The sequence below is a fragment of the Pezoporus occidentalis genome, unplaced genomic scaffold (assembly GCF_034315485.1).
Source record: "Pezoporus occidentalis ecotype Australia unplaced genomic scaffold, CSIRO_AGI_Poc_V1 ctg27, whole genome shotgun sequence".
Classification (NCBI taxonomy): Eukaryota; Metazoa; Chordata; class Aves; order Psittaciformes; family Psittacidae; genus Pezoporus; species Pezoporus occidentalis.
Window position 1 is genome coordinate 10,227,376 of NW_026914611.1, and position 21,579 is coordinate 10,248,954.

Consider the following 21,579-nt stretch of genomic DNA (forward strand, 5'->3'; position numbering starts at 1 on the left):
AAATTCGACTTTCCAAGAAATAAGCTAGACACAGGGGAAGGCCCTTCTACAAAAGGTGGCAGTAACTGACCCTAGGTGAACTCCAGAATACATACACTTTTCCTGGATGGTTGGTGTTGGCCTCAGTGTGTTCCATAGACCTGTGACCAATGTCACATGCTGGGACTGAGCTGCATCATGCAGGCTGTCTCTCTTTAGCCCAGCTGTTGTGCAGGCAGCACCTCAGGCAACACTGCCAAAGCAAAACCCTGATGCAGCTGCTTAAAAGCTGGTCATACCCCAAAGCTGGGTCCTGTTCCCTAACACTATCACTACAGTTTACAAGAAAGAGTCATCATAATGTGAGCAATTTTTATCTTTTTGGGGTGCTGGCAATAGAGCTACAGTACAAAAAGAACAAGTGTAATTGCAAGAAAAATAATTAGGAAAATGAAAAATCAGAACGTAAAGAGTGGGTTTTCTTACATTACCAAGCTCAATCTATGAAACAGCCCAGGCCATGAAACAAAGGTAAAACTTTGCCACCTTTCTAGTCCCTTTCCAAAGTGCCTTAAAACCAGCACTAACTGGGCGTTAAAACATTCAAGTGGAGGCCCATAGTCATAAACTGTCAGAAGTCTCTTTAAGAATAGTTTTAGCAGTTTCAACAGTTAAAGAATTTCTTCTTTTACCTCCATTCTCAGTCTTGACTATTTCATGCATCTGGCAGTGGTTTTACAATATATGTTCAGCAGGTTGTATTTTCCCCTCCTTTTGTAAGGGAAAACCAATGAAACAGAAAAGATGAATATCTGAGGGGCTCAGGAGAAAACCCCTTGTCCATTTCTATATAAGAAAAAAAAATGCTTAAGGAAGCTATGATGTCTTCAGATGCATCTCACTAGCGAAGCACTGATTTGAATTTAGATTGACTGCATTGAGAAGGAACTTTTGAAAGATTTCAGGAAGCCTAAAATAATGAAAAATAATAAAGGAAACATTTATTAAAAAAAATACACCAAAACTCCAGCCCACTTTAAGGAAGGGCATAATTTTTATTGCAATAGACATAATTAAAACTACAATAATAAAGGAAATTTGGGAATTTGTACCATAAACTAAGGTTACACTGACTGCTGGACCTCCAAGGAGAACAGCTGGGAAAAACAATTGCTCCTGCATACCTCACTTGCTGGAGCACATCCAATGGTGAGATTCCTGCGCAACCCCTGGAAAGCACAGGGGGATCCACTGCCACAACTCTGCCCATTAGATAGATACCTTGGGAGGGAATGCCTTGAGCCTCCCCACTGTCTTACATTGTTTATGCTAAGATTTGGACAGAAAAGATGAAAAAACAGCCACAGGATGAAGCAGGAAACAAAAATGTACTGCTTAGCAATTAACTCTCACGCTTCCATATGTTGTCTCTTTCAAGTTTGGATTTATCTACTGAAAGGTGCAAAGGTGTTTGGGCTGTTTGTTTGTTTGTTTAATCTTGGAGTTATTTCAGTCAAAATGTATATTATCCTCAAAAAAGTATTCAGTTATCAGAAGATAGGTTTTCTCATTAGCTTATTATTCAGTGACCACTAATAATATGTTTTTTTCTCACAAAAAGTCTGGAAAATGCAAGCTCTCACATTTTTTCTTTCTTTCTCAATTCTGTATTACAAAAGTATTTGGTAATAGAGCCTCTGTTCCTCGAGTTCTCAGACAGATATTTTTAAATGCACATGCAAATCCCTTGTAATGAAGAAGTTCAAGCAGTTCAAGCTGGTTTTGAGTTTCAGTATGAATTCGAAGACCAATGAATAAGCAAAACCATTTTCCAACATTAGTTGCTCCTTACATCTTCTCAGTTCAGTTCTCTCATTAACACTGATTTTTCCTGTATAACTATGCAATGCTATTGCTTTCTTTAGTACACACTTAGAAAAATAGCATCGATTGCTAAACACAGCATTGTTTGTGAAGGAGCTAGGTCAGAACACTGAGTTTAGTGCAGTAACTGACTAAAGAGTAGTTCTGGCTATAAAAGCTATTCAAGATGAAATTCTAATGACAAATGTTCTGCCACTGTTTGAAGATATGCTGCACAAATAGCCAAAATCCAGGGTAATCGAAAGCTTTTCACAAACTTTGCACAGTCTTTGCTACAAGACTGATCTGTACTTGCATGTCCTCTGCCTCAGTAATTAATGCCAACACATAAATTTCATACTAGAATCATCACTAGATTATTGCCTTAAAGATCTAAAAATTCCAGAAATGTCAACTCAGTCTAAAGCTAATTTTCACTTACATCTCCCCAAACAAGAAAGCTTACATTTGTAGAGTGACTGGAACACCTATTTAAAGCAAGGTGACAGACTTGGAGAGACCTTATATCCTTGGGTTACTGTAACTGTCAGCATTGAGCAGTCACTTCCAGAAAAAGAATGACAAAGGGCACAAGCCATATGCTGCTTGTATAGCAACAGCCTTCTGAAAGAAACCTCTGTCCATAGCTTACGTGTGTGAAGTAGTTACTCATTTACAACTCAAATGCTGTTTTGTAGTGAAAAAAATATTTCCTTCAGCACTCACTTGGGCATTCATCTCTAGTTTAAGTAGGTGTCTTAACTAATTTTGCTGAAGATCCTCCATGCTAATTGCAAATACATGTCTACATTTGGAAGGACTCTGTTGTAGGATCCTATGGCCCTGAACATGGGACTCTGGAGAATTTCCATTTTCTGTCAGAAGAATTAGGAAATAAGCCCACACTTTGGTCTTGTTACTGAGTTTGTCTGAGCACAAGTGATGCAAACTGATTATTTCTCCCCTCCTACATTACAAAAGCGGTTCTTTAACAATAGCTCTCCGGAAGACACCTTCAAAGTATTTTACGTTTCATTGCGTTTTTTGATACTCTGATATGATTTATTTTTTTTAATTCCTCACAGACCTTCCTCAATTTTCATTAGGAAAGCTGGGTTCTAAATGATGGATTTGTTTCAGGCAGTTTGCTTTGCTTGCTTTTCACTCCAGTCAAGAGCTAACTAGCTTCTTTCACTTACGGGTCCAGCCCAACAGCAGAACAAGAAGAAGGGGAATGCCTTCTCTGTCTTAGAGAAGGCTGTCATCCCCTTTTTAATCCATTTTCAAGAGACACAGAGTTAGGTATTGAAAGCATTAATAACATCCCTCTGAAACACAAACCTCTGGTTTTGGGGAGACACACTATCCCCTGGCAACGGGAAAGCTTTATGCCTAAATGCTCTCTCTAGAGAAAGCAACATTTCAGGCACAATGACAGTGAGATCTTAGTGGGAAGAAGATTACACTTCCATTGGGTATTGTAAGTATAAGGCTTTGTTGTGTCTGAAGATTACACAGTTTACCAATTCTTCTAAGCTACCTTCAGACATGTTCATTATTTACTACCAGAACAGTAAATTCAGTCATATGAATAATATTAATTCTTAGAATTCAGCCTTTTTAATATACTCCTTTAAGGCATGTTCACTGTAGGCACAGCTCTCACAGGGCAAAATATTAGCTCATTAAAAATAGATAAACTCAAGCAGTATTATACTTCACAATAACTAATTTTCTTAAAGTATTTTCAATAGCATTACAGAAGGCAGCAGGCTAAAGAATTCATATTATCTGCATGTGGAAAGCACTAATATCAATTTCACCTAGATCTTCACCTGAAAGAGTTTCACTTTATACGTTTAATTTTTTTCCCAGCTAGAATTCTTGCCAACTTTACTATTAACATTCACAGAAATATCAGCTTGAATTAATTGCCTTGTTTACAGGATCTGCAGTCTTTATATGCATCCAGCTGGGTGATAGGAACCAAGAGGCTGTGTGGCAGAGACCAAAACTCACCCACTGCAAAAGAGAGTAGGAAGACCCAACTGACCCTGCATATATATAGGCACACAGCAAAGCCCAGTGCCTTACTTTGCCCTAACTGCAAGATTTAGCTGATTACATGGATAGATTTACAGCACAGATTTTTCTTCTCACACAGAGATTTATTGAACTGTGACAAATTACAAGAGTCCCTGAAAACAGGTTGCTGGTGCTAGCCCTGTGAGATTGCTGAACTCCATTGACAGGCTGCCTGAGACAAGGGCAGTGCCTCTGGTCTGAATTTTTACACTAGCTGCCAGCAGACACACACTACAGATTTAACATATCATGTTACTTGAAACTAAGTACACATACACAAAAATAACCCCGAAACCCTGAAAAGTGCAATTCTGGTATAAACTGTACATGTCAGCAAATAACAGTTTCAATCCCAAACTCTCACCCCCTGCCAATTCTGCAAAAGTGCTAGATCATTTTGATAGCAAGCTATCTGTGGCAATAATACAAATATGCTCTTTTCTCACTAAGAAAGAAATGATTCAATAAGTCTACTAAACAAGCAAACACACAGACAAGAGCACAGACATGAAATGAAAACAGAGATCTAAACCAATTCTACCTCAGCTGTTTTCAGACTTTGTGAAGGAATTATGACCGTTTAACAGACTTGAAGGTAAAACACTGAGAAGACTGTAAACCCCATGAACCTCTGTTTCCAGGACCAGCTAGTTTTCATTACAAATAAAGCACCGTTCTCCTAACAATTCTTTTCAAAGCCTGAACGTCAGGCAATATCAAATCAATAAAAGGAGTCTAGAATCACCACTTGCTGTGTAACGACTGAATTAGCAGCAACAAGCCCTATCAGAAGACCAAATCAGACACTGTTTTTCTTCTATATTCCAACAATCTCAAACAACAAAGTCCACAAAACAGTAGCAGGGAAAAAAGTTGAGTATCAAACCCAGTGGAATTTTTGGCAAGAAAAAGAATTATCAAAATTCTGCAGTTTCATTAACATTACTTAATATTAACATTTTCTCCCTTACTCTTTATATTGTCTCATTAGTGTAACAGTCAAACAATACTCACTGTTAATCTATAAATATCCGTTTTTATATATATTTCTAAAGATTTTTTTCTTTTAGAATTACTTTTAGGATTTTTTTTTCAAAACTAGAAGAATTTTAAAAAAGCCCGCAGTTTGTTGCACACATTTTGGTGGTGACAGTTATTAGGCTCAATGTGAGTACAGTGGTGTTCTTGCATGCCCTTTGTTTCCCCTAACAAATCTTTGAGTCAAAATATTTCTGTAGCCAAGTACTACTTCAGCAGCAGCAGTTTTCCAGAATCTTACCAATAACCTTGTATTTAGGACAGATCGTTAAAGGACCTGAAACTGCAGTCCTTGGATACCAGACCACCATGCAGTCAACAGAATGTGGGAACAGGTGGTGTAATTTGCCTTATCACAAGTGAGACCTCCAGCTCTTTCATGAATGATGCTGGGTTTAGAAAAGTGTTTGAATAGAGGGAATTTTAAGGAGTGTTTTGTTGAGAAACAATCAGTATGCACAGGGAGGAGGAACAAGCATTTTTATCCCTCAGATTTGGCTGAACAACGGAATGAACTATCCTGCAGGATGCCAGAGAAGGGGGAATTATCTGTGCTTAATGCTGCAGCATCCCCTCTTCATAAAGAAGTTTAATAGAACTCACCATAGCTGGGAGGGAGGGAAGTAATCTCAAAATCCATGCAAGAGTATCAAAGAAGCTACTGTATCTTTATAAAAGTTGTTTGTGTATTTCATTTTCATGAAATGAAAATCGCTGAAAACATTACTTGGGGGGGGGGGGGGGGGGGGCGGGGGGGGGGGGGGGGGGGGGGGGGGGGAACAAAAATAATAAAACCCAAAAAAAAACAGGGAGGGGCGAGAATTACCCTTTAAATTACAGGTAGTGGTAAACCAAATTTCTTATGGTAGCTATATTTCACCTAACATACTTGCTACAGCCAAGATACAATTGGTTAAAATCATCTTTTCTTAATTTAATGTATATTGAATAATATAAGAGGCAGGTAGACTTGATTCTATCTAAAGCTACCCAGCTTCGTTTCCAAGTAAGTCACTGCTACAGCAAAAATGTATGATCGTAGCACTCTTTTCATTTGGTGTGTTTTGACAAATCACTGAAGAACTCCAATTCTTCAGTACTCCATATGTTCAAGAATATTTATAGGCCCCCACTACCTGCTCAACCCCTCCTTTTCCCTAAAAAAGACATGTTTCCAAGGATGACTAACTGGAAAGGGGAACACGGGCATCCTTACTGGTAATTACAGCTGCAGTAGACTGCCAGCCCCAGCCTCATCATAGGCTTGCATCTTCCTCCAGGGCTCCAGGTGTCACAAAAGAGATACTGAAATTGAACAAAACTATTGAGTGACAATTACCATTTTACTTCAAGTTCCAAGATATTATCCAAGGCATTGATGACTCATGTTATTGAGAAAGTAAAAGCTGAAATGAGATGCTGAAAGGCTGGATGGGAGGCAGTTAGACCTGGGTGTGGGATCTCCTCATTAAAGCCTGAGGAAAGACTCCTCCTACTGAGTAAAAAGGCCATCTAATGAGTTTTAAAATGCCTAGGAGGAAAATGCTGCTTCCACAGGGAAAATAGATTGTTCTCTTGCTTATCTAAGGCAAGAACTTGTTGACCAATGACAGGCTTTCTAAATTAACACTAAAGATAAATCATGTCTCTAAGTATGCTACCATAAATGCAGACTTTGGCCCAGAGTTATCTTTATGTGTAAAAACAGACAGGTGACCCTTCATGATATGAGACACATGATTATGCTTCTCTACAACATGAAGTATGCACCTGCACTGCACTAGGGATACAAATAAAAACGCCAACATTTTAGTGATTGTGTGGCTTCATATTTCTCAGCTGATTTCTGTTGACAAGAATTTCCAAGTAAAAAGTCTTCAACAGCAAAGATTCAACAGCCACCCACATTTTGTTGTTGTTGTTGTCAATGCTAACAATCCAAATGAAGAATCTGTTCTCTGTGAGTGTACCACCTCTGAAGAGCCTGGAATTTTTCTCCCAACCAGATCAAGAAAATAAAAGCCTATTGTAAACCAAACGGAAGGAGAAAAAGAATAACAGAAACAATTACTCTAGCAAACTGATGGCATAAAAACATTGTGTGTTTAAACATACTGTGAAACCAGAAGGCATGCTGCTTGCTTAAAGGTAACATAGATGTATGATAAACATCTGCACCAACAGTTGTCGAAGCAAAACCAGCCAGTGGTTATCCCTGCAGTAACAACCCTGGACAGGAATGCCAGGTAGTAAAGCTTTTCCAGAGAGTTTTCTTTTCTCTGTTGTGCTACCTGCACCTGTTACCTGCCTGGGAAGAGATGCTGACAGACATTCATAGACAAAGCATTTCAAAGTCACAGAGGATGTCTTTCTAGGTTACCTGTCCATGAATGTTTTCAGGGGAGCTGAAATTCTTAAAAGCCCCAAAGTGTTAAGCTAGAAAAAGATGAATTAAAATTCTTGTAATTAATTGTATACAGACTGAAGAAAATCTCCAAAGGTAGTATACCCCAGTGAAAAAAATAAGCCTTTCAGTTTGTATTATAGCATGTTTTCAGAAGTGAAACTCTGGGACACAGCAAGCACTTCAAGTACTACACGTGGCTGAGCGTTTTAACAGCTTTTACAAATAATGCTTTTGACATCCAGTAGAGCTAGCACTCCTTTACGAGTGTAAAAAAAAAAAAAATCCAAGAAACTCCCAGCAAACTTTTCAAATATAAATTTAACCTGACAGCAATCTCGTTAAAAAGGTTGGTAGTCTCAGAGTTTCCTTCCAAGACCCAAACAGAAATAAAATCAAATCAGGAATAGAAACAGTGATGCATGGGTAAGCAAGAAGATTTCTCAAGCTTTATTAAAAATAATTTTGCACACACAGAAATGCATTTCATCTGTGTGATAACTGGAGCAAAGCAACTTGAAGCATAATAAACTACTATTTTTTTAAAAGCAGAACTCTCCTTTCACCTTCATTTCTTAAAATCTGAATTACTGTCAAATGAATTTCTTAAAAGGAAGTAGAACAAAATTCCAAATTATTTACATTAGTCAAATGATAGAATATGATGGTTCATCAATTCAAACAAATTAAATTCCTTAATGTAAGAGCAGCAATACATCAGACAGCTCTTACAAATTTAACATGCTAAATTCTGTCTACTTTTGATCCACTATAAGCATTTAGTAATTTTTTCCTTACAATAGCCTCATCTTACAAAGATTCATAGCTCTTTAATTTTTATGCTGTAATACACTCCCAGATCTCAGTGGAGCTATTCATATCATCAAATTTAGAGGGTACACATACATCTTTTGCAGGAGTAGGGCCCATTTCTCAGACCAAGCTTGAAATTCAAGTAATAAGTCAATATTTAAGTAAAGGAGAAAAGGCTGCTAATGTCATTCATTCAGTTTTCAGAGTGGATGCTCAAGAGGAAAGAGGAAAAAAACCCTCCCCTTCAGCAGAGTACCTAGGCAAACCATTCAAGGCGGGATGTATTCTGAGTAGAGATTGACAAGTTACGAGTCTGTGGAAAAATTACAGATGAATATGCAAGAGAATGTCTGACTATTTTAAGGTAATTCAAGTTTTCATCTCAACATCTGAAAATACAGACCTTGCTCTGTTACTATTTCTTCTTTTTGTGGTTATAGGCACATTTTTAATTGAATGGAAGTGCAGAGAAACATCAAACATGAATGTTATAGTAAAAGCAGAGAAATTAGGGGACCTAAATCTTTGACTAATAAAATCCTGAGCTAAGATTAAAGAGGAAGACAGGCTTGCCAAGTTTGTTTTTTTTGTTGTTTTTTTTTTTATGTCTGAGTTTATACCTGAATCACATCCCCCATCAATGTCAGCACTTCAGGCTTGTTTTCGAAACTCAGAACACCTCTCAAGGAAAGTTCATCCTTCCCAAAGTAGGTATGGGATAAATCGGATGAATTGCCTTCCAGGGGTGCCTGCCCTCTTCCCATCACCACAAGGCAAGGTTCACTAACTGACTTTGGAACAGATGTACTAAGCAGGCTCATCACACTTTATAAATCTACAGTGCTATCGTTTAAAGTTCAGACGAGTGGGATAATCCCACTACTGGGACGATATGGAAGGGATGGTTCTCAGTAAGAGTTTGCTCTGTTGAGGTGCTGTTTCACTTAAACTGGAATTCAGTCAGGTGCACTGCAGCCTGACTGAACAAGCTAGATCAGCAGTGGACATGCAAGCTTGGCTTACATTGGTGTCCATCTGGAGCCCATTTGCTCATAGGGAAACCCAGCACTTTTCCCCACACCCCATCTCTGAACATGAAGGTTTAGTATCTTTACTGTAAAAGAATGAGCTTCCTTTCCATTTTCTGGAACTTTTGTTTCACTCCCAAACTATGCTACTATTCTGCCCTGCTACTGTTTCACCACTGCAAGACAAAGCTCATTACTGTTTACTGCATTTCAATTTTGCACATGCTTTTTCCTCTCAGTTTCACCGTACCCCTGGGTTCCCTATTCTATTCTGGGTCTATGACTAACCTCCATTTCAACAAGTCTAGTTGCCCACCATTCCTCCTTCTTTTATGGGCTTTGATAATAGCCAGCGAGTTACTTTTCCTCCCACTGATTACAGCTGCCCTAGCTTTTTACTTTCCTTACCTTCCTAGATGTGCTGTCCATATAATCTCAGTCCCTGTGTGGCCATTTTTCCACCTTCTGTAAAATCTGTTCCCCCCTGCCCTACCCTTTCGGTGGTTTTGCAGTTTCACAGGTATGGGTTGATTTGGTTTTTTTTTATGGCTCAAATCCCACAGCAGTGCTTGACATTACACACTTAGAAGCTAGGACTGAATATTGGCTGTAATCTCCAAGTCTCAAACTAATATACTCTGAGGATCAAATGTCTTAAGAGTAGAAACAAAAAACTGAAGGAAGCCAACAGCCAGAACTGGTTTTGCTGCTTAGACATGGAGGCATGCTGAAGATAGAAGGGGATGGTCTGTTTTCTCTGTCTACAAGTAACTTTGTCATCAAATGCATTAACTTGAAATGGCAGAATAAGTCCCACTGGATATAGAGCCCTTCCATATCTGTACAACGTAAATGTCCACTTGGAGGTGCTAAGGCAGTGCCCAATGCATATTTGACCGATCAGGAAATCTAGGTCTTATCCAACATAACCCACCAGGCTAAGCACACTGGTTTTCAAATGTCACATCACTCTCTCAGCACGTGTGTTCTATTTTTAGCCCCTGGCCTTTTTCCTGGACCTGATGTTTCTCTCCCAATGGCACGTATGTGGTCAGTCTCTGAGGCAGGTACAGGCAACCTGTTGGTGACAGCACAAAAGTGCTTTTGCAAGTTCACATTTGTGTGTACTAATCTACTGCCACTTCAAAAGAGAGCAGTGAAGGAACACAAGCTCAGAGCCAAATTCTTATCAATTTATGGAAATCTGGCAATGCTGTAGGTATTTCAGTAGTGGATTAAAGACTGTATGCAATATACTGTCACCCAAGCTAAAGAACATGCCAAGAACTTGACCAAAAGCCTAAAATTAAAGCTCTTACTCTTATTAGGAGTCCTGTAGCACTGCTACAACATCACTGGGGGAGAGATTAATGGACCTGGGCTGGACCATGGGCAGGATGGGGGAAGACCCCAGGGAAGACTAGGCAAGCATAGGAGGACATTTTCATTCCCCAACAGTGAATTTTCATGGAATGACAAAGTCCTGTTTCCAATTATTGATATCTGAGCAGATTGCAGTTCCAGGAGACACTGTTGCACCCTGAATCAAGTTGTGCTAAAAATCACATCTCATCATGTATTGTCATCTCTTCATCTACGCTTGAAAAGAGAGACTTCATAATCAACTACATACTTAAAAAGGGCACACATCATAAAACTTAATGGGTGTGGGCAGATCCTGCAGCTAAGCCAGTTTATACCTTTATGGCATGACATTTCAGCTATGGCTAGGCCTTTCAAAAGAAAAGCAGTTCAAAGCAAGCAGTGTCTGAAGATCTTCTGCAGCCACCAGTGCCAGAGATTTATTTCAACAGCCTGAAACCCTACACTGGTGAAGTTGTGAAACTGTGGTGTGATACTGTAAGGGAGAGTGAAAAAAAAAAGGAAATGTTCTTGTTGTTCCAAAGCTAAAAAGTTTTAAAGTCTTTTAAAGTCTTCACAATTTATTATCATGCACCAGTGAATAAACTAACAGTTGTATAAATGATCAGGCAGCGAAGTAGATAACTTAGAATATATTTGGTAATGATGAAGTTACATTTATTGTGCCCATAATTTCTAAAGTTTGAGGGAAAGTCCTGGCTCTGCAGAACTCATATGAATTTTATAACTGATCCCTGCAGTGCAAGATTTCACCAGCTATTCTGTTTGTTCATACAGATATTGAATTTCTGACTTTGAACTTATGTTTCTCTGCACTGGCTTAAGTGTGTTTCAAATGCAGTTTGAAATCTCATATAGAGCAAGAATTTTTTTAAAGGAAAAGGACCAACTGATATTGTAGATTTATGCACAGGCAACTTGTGGTGGCTTAATAGTTCAAGTACACATAACATCAAGGAAAGTTGCATATAAATGCAGCAATTTTGTTGAATGTCCCAAGAATAATTTTAATAAAACTTACACTATCTGTAATAAAAATCATCTTTGTAACTTTTACCTGGTAAATTAGTTGGCAGGCAGTAATTCGTTAATCTGAAGTGGTCAAACTATTGTGATTTTTTGTGACTGTACTCTTTTCACACAACTGCTTTAAATACCAATTACTTCATATATGATGCTTAACTTTAGACCTTGTAGAAACCACCTTTCAATTATGGCTCAAAATGCCTGGATCACTTCATTATTTTCTGATCCCCCATTTCTTAACTGGGGACAATCACCATCTTATCCAATTTTGGTTAAGCAGCATTTGCAAATGCAAGGTGCTTTGGACCTGACAGTACTAAGTGTTATTGACATGCTGAAATTACAGGAAAGCCAAAGATCTTCCATAAATCTTCATAAATTCACTCCTCCTTATCTCAGTTTAGATAAAAGTGGCAAATACTTTGATGCACCAATGATTCTATCTATAGTTGCTATATAAAAAGAAAAAAAAATAAAATATGGAAGACATTTTTTGGATTTTTTTTACTACATCCTTGAAAATTCACTGTCAATGCAATAGGTTTACCTGCTGTACATGGATGAAGACTGCTACTTGTAAAAAATTTTAAGGATTTGGAACAGTAAAAGCAGAGCTGGATTCAGGACTCTAAGCCTTAGATACCTTAGACCTTTGAGGGACTAATTGTATCAATATCCAAAATATATAATTTGGACTACAAATAGTCCTACTTAAAATATTTCCTCTCTGTACATTTGCAGCAAAGCAGCAGTTCTGACTTTTTAGCCAATGTTTCCAGCACTGGAAACCGTGCAAACACAAGGTGACAAAAGGCAGTTCCTACTAGTTACACCTGAGCTGTAGTGCCAGCTCAGGGAGCACCCAGTGCTCCCCGCACTCCCACCTCCCCTTGTCCAGATACCCAGCCTGCTTCCCGGTGGGAGAAATTGAGTATTGGCAGGAGAAGACAATAAGAAAGAAGAAGGTAGGTCTCCTCTGTGCACCTCAGGGTGCTGCTGGGATTCAGCTAGGAAGCAATTTGAGTGCTTGGACCTCCCGTAACTCCAATGTACATCACAGTTTGAACATCAGATGCCCCATGATTCCTGATAAATGCATCAATTTAAACACGTGGTGTCTGTAAAGCTCCACATACTGATGAAGGCATAGTTTCAGATGTGACAAGGTTACAGAATTGAGCCCTATGGGCAACTCTGTGCTATTCTCATTATTGCTATCTGAATTGCAGCAGTGATATTGACAGTGATCAGATAAGATCCCTTGCACTGCACTGCATGAAGATACACAAGGTGGCAGTTTCTCACCCAGGAAGGTTTTGTGTTCTAAATTTAAACAAGATCCCATTTATAAATAGCAACAGAACAATGCGGTTAAAGAGTATCCTTTGCCAGTGTCATCATGATTCCAAATTGCATCAATGGAAGCAGAGAAAATTAACAGCTTTGCTTTAATCCTTTGTATATTATGTTGGGGAAATTGTCAATATGACTCTGTTCCCAGCTCTTATATTCCTGTAACTTGACAGTTAAAAAAAAAAGTCCCTAAAGACAAAGTACCTAAACCAGAAAGCGGGTGAGGATTAAGGTAAAAAGTCCAAAGTTGAAGATACTGCTCACAGCAACTGCTGTGATTGACTGTGCTATTTAAAAGAAAAAAATAAAAGAAAGAATCATACAAAGCCACAGTAAAAATTAACTTTTCTATTTTCTAGTGGAATTTCCTTACAGATTGATATCAGTTCCTTTTCTGTAACAGTTGGATACAGCATGCTATACAACTTAGTTTCAGTGTGTTACTCAGTAGGAACTGTTGGTCTCAATTGTATTACTGAAGCTTAGGGAGCCATAGGTAAATGCTATGTAAATAACAAGCCATGGCACAATTTACCAGATGGCTCTTTGAAGGCCTGTGTAGGCATCCAGAAAACCTACAAAGATAGCATTCATAATGGGAGTAGTTACTAAGTGCTCCTCTAGAAACAATACAAATATGAACAGCAACTCAAGAAAACAGTTAAAAATGGAATAAGTCTGATGTATCACTGCACTACCCTACTTTCACATGACCTTAATTCCAGCAATTTTGTCAGGAAACAGTTCAATCCAGTTTTGGTGGACAGAGTTAAGAGTGGCTTTAGGCAGAGTAACACAGCAATGAATCGGATTTTCTATCAAATCTCATTGTAGAATTCTTCCTGTCTAAAACCAGGAGAAAATACAAGATATCTTTGAAAATAACTACAAAATGATATCTTCATTGCGATCACCGTGCATTAAGAAAAAGGAGTAAAAATGTTTCCCAAGTCCAAAAGACAGTGGAAAAAGTTACTTTCATTACCAAAGCTGGGACATGTAGTAGAAATTTAGGGAGATAAGGCATTGCCTTGCAAAGCAACTATATGCATATTCTGCAAGAGCCTGACTGCTGAGACGCAGAGGTGGACACAGCTGCAGCCCCCCCTGGGGGAGAGCTGCATTACATTAAAGAAACAGAATACCCAACCCAATCCAACGCTCCATGCAGGTTTGCTGTAAGCTGCTACAGGCTCAGGCTTGCTGGGAAAGCTAAAGCTGCCCTCATTGGCAGCAGCAACTCAGAAAGTCTCTTGCAAAGACTAAGATTTTGTTTTCTTGTTCCCATATGCTTCTTTTTTTCTTTTTTCTTTTTTTTTTTTTAACTGAATTTACTAGAATAAGTAAATGTCTAGATACAAGTGAAGTACATATTTTAGAATCATAGAATAGTTAGGGTTGGAAAGGACGTCAAGATCATCACGTTCCAACGCCCCTGCCATGTGCAGGGACACCTCACACTAAACCATGTCACCCAAGACTCCATCTAACCTGGCCTTGAGCACTGCCAGGGATGGAGCATTCACAACCTCCCTGGGCAACCCATTCCAGTGCCTCACCACCCAAACAGGAAAGAATTTCCTCCTTTTATCCAATCTAAACTTCCCCTGTTTAAGTTTTAACCCATTACCCCTTGTCCTATCACTACAGTCCCTAATGAAGAGTCCCTACACTTATTTCACTACACTGCAAGTAAAAATTCTCATTTCTAAAGCATACTGATGAAAACAAGTTTTAACTGGAATGTTGTAAAGGCAAATATCAGTTTAAACAAAGAAAATATACATTAATATTTTTAGGGGAAATTCGACTTGAAATCAAGGTCAAAGGAAAAATTATGTTAAAGGATGCAGAGCTGTGATGACCTCATATTGAAAGAGAAAGAACTCCTGTTCTGACCATGGAGAACAGGAATGATACTCTAAAAAGAGGGGTTTAATACCACCCATACAGCTAAGTTTATTAGGGTTATAAAATGGTAAAAGCATGACTATGAAACTGAAGACCTTAAAAAGTAGAAGGAATATGGGAGCAGTCAGGCAAATTAAATAATTTACAAAATCTTTTTTATTCTAACTCTATAGCTGGTGAAGGTGATCAAGTCATCAGATTTGTGCCAACTTCCCTATTCTTTTGAAAATCCTACATCAATTGGGGTTAACTGATAGACTTTGGCCACCATAAATCAGAAAGTTCTGGTAAGCTGAGACAGGTATTACAGTTTCTTCCACAAATGCCAGTAAGACTCCTACAGACCAAAGCTGCAAGGAACAACATTTGATAAGTTATAACCAGTATTTCAGTTGCAGGCAGGACGAAGACATGGAATAGCCTAAGACTTGCAGAAATGCACATTTGTCAAAACCAGTTTAGCTGACCAAAGCATGCGTAAAGTACGAAAGAAATGCAGCAAATCCAGCACGTTTCTTGAAAAATTGGCAGTTCTGACAAAAGAGCAGGAAACCCTGCCATAACTATTTTAGATCTCTTAGGAACGTTCAAAAATACAGCACACTGCAAAGAATATTTGCTAAGAGTAAGCCAAAGACACTTGTGATGGCAGGTAATAGAAACTGACACTGCTTCTATGCATGGAAAATTATGTACAGTTCACTAATTCCACAGGTTTTCTCAATCTTGATGTAACTGAATGGGAAACTGAACACAGACAAGATAAAAAACACAATGAAATTTAATTTTGTGTGGCCAGCACTCACAACCAACCCTGCCAGTTACAAGACTAATGTAGGACTAATAATCAATAGACAGCCCCCCTCCAGATTCACTAAATAAAAACTCACTGCAAAACTCAAGGTAGACCAATTTTTTTTTTTTTTCTTATTACTTTGGAGACTTTTCCCTTGTTGTAGCTTCCATCTCAAGCTTTTCCCTGCTAAAGAAGGAATTGCTGTAACTCCCTGATAATTTTCGTGACTTAACAGAGTTGTTCATCCCTGAAAGCTTTACATAAGGAACGCAATTGTAATTCTCATGATACAGAGTCTACAAACTGCTTCAGTTCCATGTCATTTTTGCTACAATTAGACAATATCCAGCACAGAAAATCCTGGTTATTCCTACTGGCCTTGATTATTTCTACTGCAGAATGCAGCTGCTGTGGACTTTCAGGACCGCAGCTGATTAGTGGAACTAAGTGTTTTGCAATATCAGTAGGTTGCAAAGCTGCTGCAAAACTAAGGCCACCTCACCAAGCAACATTTCACTGATACATAATGTAGTTGTGTACACACGACTATCTGCAACGTGAATTGTGCGAAAACCCAAATGCATTCAGGCTACACAAAGAGTGTTTTCCAGCGAAACCACACCGTAATAAAAACAACATGAAAGTTAAATGGTACATGGACACCACAATGAGCACTAGAAAGAAAAGTCCACTTACCATGTGAGATTCCAGTGGAGGACTGATTATCCCTTAATCTTCTCCTCCTTGAGACTTTTTGCATATTGAAATACATGTAACTGATCCAAAAAAAAAAAAAGAAAGCCTAGCACAACAGAAATGCAAGCAATTATCTGGTAAAGTAAAAAAACAACCCTGTTCTCTTTCATCCACTCTGCACCAGGTGGGTCCTGCAAGCATCAAAACCCAACATTTTTCCTGTAACAGGTTGGTGGAGAATCCAGGCAGCTCAACAGCCAAGGTTATAGGAGCAAGAATGAGACAGCATGAGAGGAGCATAAATAGAAATTATATCATTATCACATACAGCAAACAAGAACACTCAAATATCAAGTTGGTAAAAAGGTCATAACCCGTGTATGCCAAAGCAGGATGGCAAAGAAGTTTTCAACTCCAGTGAATATGGTCATGGTTTTCGAAAGAGAGAAACTACCATGGCTTCTGTGGTAGAAGAATGGGCAGAACAATGAGATTCTGACCCCTCACCATCTGAAGATTTTAAAGTTCTTTTGAGTAAAGTTATATGAGTTTTTGAGGGTCTTAGGAAGAGTGGATTGTTTATGGGAAAAGAGGAGTTAACAGGACAAAGGCCTGGGCCAGAGGAATGTTGGGCAGCTCACGAGAGCATGTGAAGATAAGAGCAAGGCATTAGGGGAGGAAACAAATGCTGTGGGGATCATGCAGGGGAGTACAAGGCCATGGAATGTACCTTTGCTGAGAAGGGCTGAAAATAGCTGCTGCTAGGAGAGAATGGTGAGGGTGGGAAGAAGTTTCAGATATAAACCAATGGGAAGGGAAAACAAGAAAACCATGAGGTGGCTCAGGCCAAGGCAGCTGTTACAGTGGCAATGGAGAAAACAAAGGAAAGGAGACAGGAAGGGGAGGAGCACAACTCTTACAAGAAGATAACCGAAAAACTTAAATAGACATGATTAGGTAAAATGGATACAGCAGCTTCCATACAAACCAGAAGACAGCTAGCAAAGTGGACCTCTGATGCACAGAGACATCTGAGATGATCCCAGTTTACCTTGGACTACTCCTTTTGAAAGCAAATCACCCTCAGTTGACCAATGTTGATCAAAATCACCTGGCTTTACCAGCCCACGTAGCCACCAACTGGGCCATGTACAACCCACAGAAAAACCATTGTTGGTAATTAACAATGGTTACAGCTAGTGCTGAGATGAGTTAAAGCAGCTGGAATTGGCGTCTGTAGAGCTTCATTGGAAGAATAAAACCCAAATAGATCCAGAGTCCAATACTATTAAAGCTGCTGCTGGAGGGAGGTGGAGCCTAGCTATGGTGTGTTAATATTCAAAACTATAGTTCTAGAGGATTCACTCATCCACTGCACGTGATTATGGGTCCTCTGACCCCTGCTAATGTTATCAGCTGGATTTGGAAGGGCAAGCTGGCAGGGCTGGGAAGACTATCGAGGAAGGAGGAGGGCCTAAGGAATCTAATAAAAAAGGAGAAGGCAAATAAATAATAATACAATGGTAAAAGAAATACAAGCAGTTACAGGGCCTGCTAATACAGGACTTGAAGGCAAACAAGCCAGACCTCTGGAATGTAAAGACAAGACAGACCCTTATGGGTATGGGTATGGGACTTGCCTGTAGAATGGCACAGAGGGGTATTTTATTTTGGGTTTTTTTTTCCAGGAATGCCAACTGAGTCATGAAGATGGCATTTGAAATAGAACAATAAAACTTGGGAAAAGAGGAGGGAAGATACAGCTAAATGGAGTAAGAAACCACTTATCACCTTCATGGTTCAGTTGGCAGAACTGTATGTTAGAAATGAAAGACAAGATCCCAAGAGTCAAGTGTTGAAACTAGTACAGGTGATCTGTAGCTATATGAAAGAAACAGTTTCAATTCCAATAGCTGAGGAGCAGTCAGACTTTAATACTGGGCAGGTGCATTCACTCAACCCTTTGAAACACAGTAGATTAAGGTATGTTTAGCCAAGGGAGACCTATAGTACCAGTCCTATCAGGGTAGCTGTAAATGTAATGGGTGGCCTTAGCTTGTTAATAGAGTTTGATGCTGCTGCTGAGGTCTTGAAACACACTGGGTGCCTGAGGGACACAGTGTGCCAGCAAGTCTGCAGGGAGGGGTGGTGGTATTGTATTCAGCAAGACAGGAGGAAAAATGGCATTTTAGGCAATGGTCTCCGATTAGGAAATGGTCTCATTCTGGATCTAGCCAACAATTGTTTATGTGAGAGTAATACAGAAACAGCCCCATAGTCACCTTGTTTACCACAGGGAAGCCCCAGAAATACTTGAAACACTGTAGGGGTGAGCAGCAAGAGAAGTTTGTACATGTTTGCCCAAGATAAATTAGAGTGTGGAAGGATTAATATACTAATAAAGATACAAAGCCACAGAACCGTATGAACATCCAAGTGATATACCTGAGGAATGATTGTAACCCAGTATTATTAGCCCAGTGAATTATGGAGTACTTGTTCTGATGGCCTGGTTTATATAATTTACCAGTGTATCAATGAGTGATGGAAGGACGGGCAGTCTGGATTTCAAGGCAGTAAACATTGTCACTCCACAAGCAGCACCTGGTGCTATTAACCTGCCAAACTGCAGGTTTGAAGTTCAAGGACCAAAGCAGTTTTCAGTCATGGACCTAGAAATATTTATTTCTCCTCTTTATTTTCCTGGTTTGTTAATGGGTCTGTGTTTTTAACTTTCCCCTAGAAAGGAGTGCTGGCATAAGTTTGTTTCTATATTTCAAGAGAAACAGTTTTACTTCCCATGAATTCCTGAAGAGTTTCACAGTGGTCCTTCAGTCTGCTAGCATGCATCGCCTGAGTATGTGACAAGTTAATCCATGAATGAAGAAAAAATAAAATACCATAGGTGCTGCAGTAAATTTCTGTTGGCTTTGTTCAAAAACTTTACATTTTGATAACTAAGAAAGTTAATACACACAAAATTATGTGTTAGGCTAGTAAGGAACAAGAGGTAGAGCATTCAGTGCTGCCCATAACTTATGTGACTGCTAAAGTAGATTAGCCTGTGATTTAAATGAGGAATAAAAACCTTAACAACATCTGAAATCTACTGACAGCTGAAATATCATTCAAAATTACCCTTCTGTGTTCAAGAGCAGGAACAGACAAAGCTTTTATATAGTGAATTGTTTAAAACTCCCTTTCCCAAAGTACATATATTGTAAAGTAAATCCATTCTGTGGATTTTATTCAGTATAACTGAGAACAGCCTTAGATCACTTTTCATCACTAGATGTTACCAGCAGACACATTGTGCAGCCTTCGGTTATTGAAAATAACAGGTTGGATTTTTTTAAAGCAATTGACACTGAAGTTATCTGAACTTGCTTGATAGGAACCTCTTGCAGACTACCCTGGTTTCTGCTTCCCTAGAACCGATTCCTGTGGAGTTACAGCCTAAACTTCATCTTGGTGGTAAAAATAGACAAGAATATTTTAAGGATTGTAATATTAGTATAACTGTACAGCTTAAGAATCAGTAATAGTACATGTATTTTAGCATTTGACACTACTAAGTGCTTTAAAAACAGCACAGGGCAAAAGCCTGATTAAACAAAACAGGCTAGTAGTAATATTAGAGTGAAGGCTGTACTTAAATTGCTGGTTTACTTCTGTATTTTCATTAAAGTTGACAATTTTTCTCAAGGGCTCTGTGAATTACTGGATCACAGAGGGGCATTAAAAAGAAAAATAGCTGAGCCTGCCTATGTAAACATGATTCTGCATTGAACAAACTGTTCAATGTTGATGCCGACCCAGTGAAACAGGAGGCTGACAAACAGCTGGCTGAAAAGTTGCTACTTCTCATATTTAAAAACCCACATATATATTTAGGTTAAGCTTTAATGATGTTTCCTTTTCTGCTTTTTTTTTTTTCTCTGCTAAGTTGAAGGACAAGGGATTCCTTGCTAGGAAGTGAATGAAGCTGGGCATAGCTGGGGGAGAGGGAAGCCACTCTTGGCACTTCCAGCATCAGCAAGTAAGAGGGCTTTCATATGTCAGTATTCTTATTCATAATGACAGCCTTTCTGAAAGGCTTAAAAAGCCTCAGCAGCAGCTTACAGTCATAAATTGAAAGAGTAGCTCAACACAAATGCAAGGGCCTTTCCTATTCATCCAACACCTTACAGTGCCACGATTTGTGAAAGCTAAGGATGGTTTTCAGTTACCTTTACTTCTGTAGTTTTCCAAAACAGAGACAAAAGAAAATTAATAAGCTGCACCCATTTTTATCCACATTATACAAAATAAAAAATCTTGCAATGCAAACACCACTGTCAATTTTAACAGCTGCTGGAGGATCAGGTACAGAATGTTTGGTCTGTGTTTTTTCACCACTTTTGAGTGGAAGTCCTGGTGAAATTTTAATAGCAGTGACATGACCACTACAGTTTAATGTTGTCTTGGTAATGAATGAAAAGAGATGCCAGCACAATTTTAGGGACATCTTACTTCTTCAGTGGTTTTAAGACTCAAATACTACTTGCATTAAGTTTATTTCAATCTGTAAAGCAACACTTCCAAGACCAGAGTTTGTAACGGAAAAAGAAGTAGCATCTTTTTTTCAAAAGACATTAAACTCAAATTAATATGGAATATTATACAAAATATCACTTTAACATGCTGGAGAAGAAAGAATGGTTTAAGTGTAGTGAATGTCTGCTAAGATTTACATTACAAGCATCTTGATTAAAACCTTCATTATTTAAAATATTTGATTTTCATTAATTTTCTAAACTATCATGAATTCTAGTTTGCAATTAAGTTTAATTTTCTTCTTTAGTGCTTTATATATGATCCATTTAATTTGTACAGTTTTTCTTGTGGTTGTTGTAACCTTAAGTGGGCTCAGGCTGCACTGCAGGACCAATACCTTACTTGATTTCAGCTCCAGTGCTGCTCAACGGTCACCATTTTTTAACTCTTGTGGATGCCTTTCTCACATGTACTGCAAACTAGCAGTGTAACAGCAGCTTGGCTCTAAATGTTTTCATTCACAAAGCAGAAAGCTTTTGATGAACTCAAGATACTGAAAACTTGAGCCTTCACGTGTGTACACAGTACAGGCTTTTGTACCAGACAATGAGGATTTTCAGCAGGCTCTTGTTTTAGAAGAGCTTTGAGTCCTACATCAGCAGTAGAAG

General features: G+C 38.8%; 1 protein-coding gene across 6 annotated transcripts in view; it reads right to left on the reverse strand.

Moving 5' to 3' along the window:
* FGF14 (fibroblast growth factor 14) overlaps positions 1-21,579 on the reverse strand; it is a 399,242-nt gene that overhangs the window by 220,769 nt on the left and 156,894 nt on the right. For 2 of the 6 annotated variants that reach the window (XM_062624695.1, XM_062624696.1), the window contains exon 1: positions 16,376-16,652. The exons of 3 other annotated variants lie outside the window; for them this stretch is intronic. In XM_062624695.1, the coding sequence (XP_062480679.1) occupies positions 16,376-16,451 (76 nt within the window). In that variant the 5' untranslated portion in view covers positions 16,452-16,652. Of the gene's footprint in view, positions 1-16,375; positions 16,655-21,579 lie in introns of those variants that run through there. One more of the 6 variants, XM_062624698.1, reaches the window with a different exon arrangement.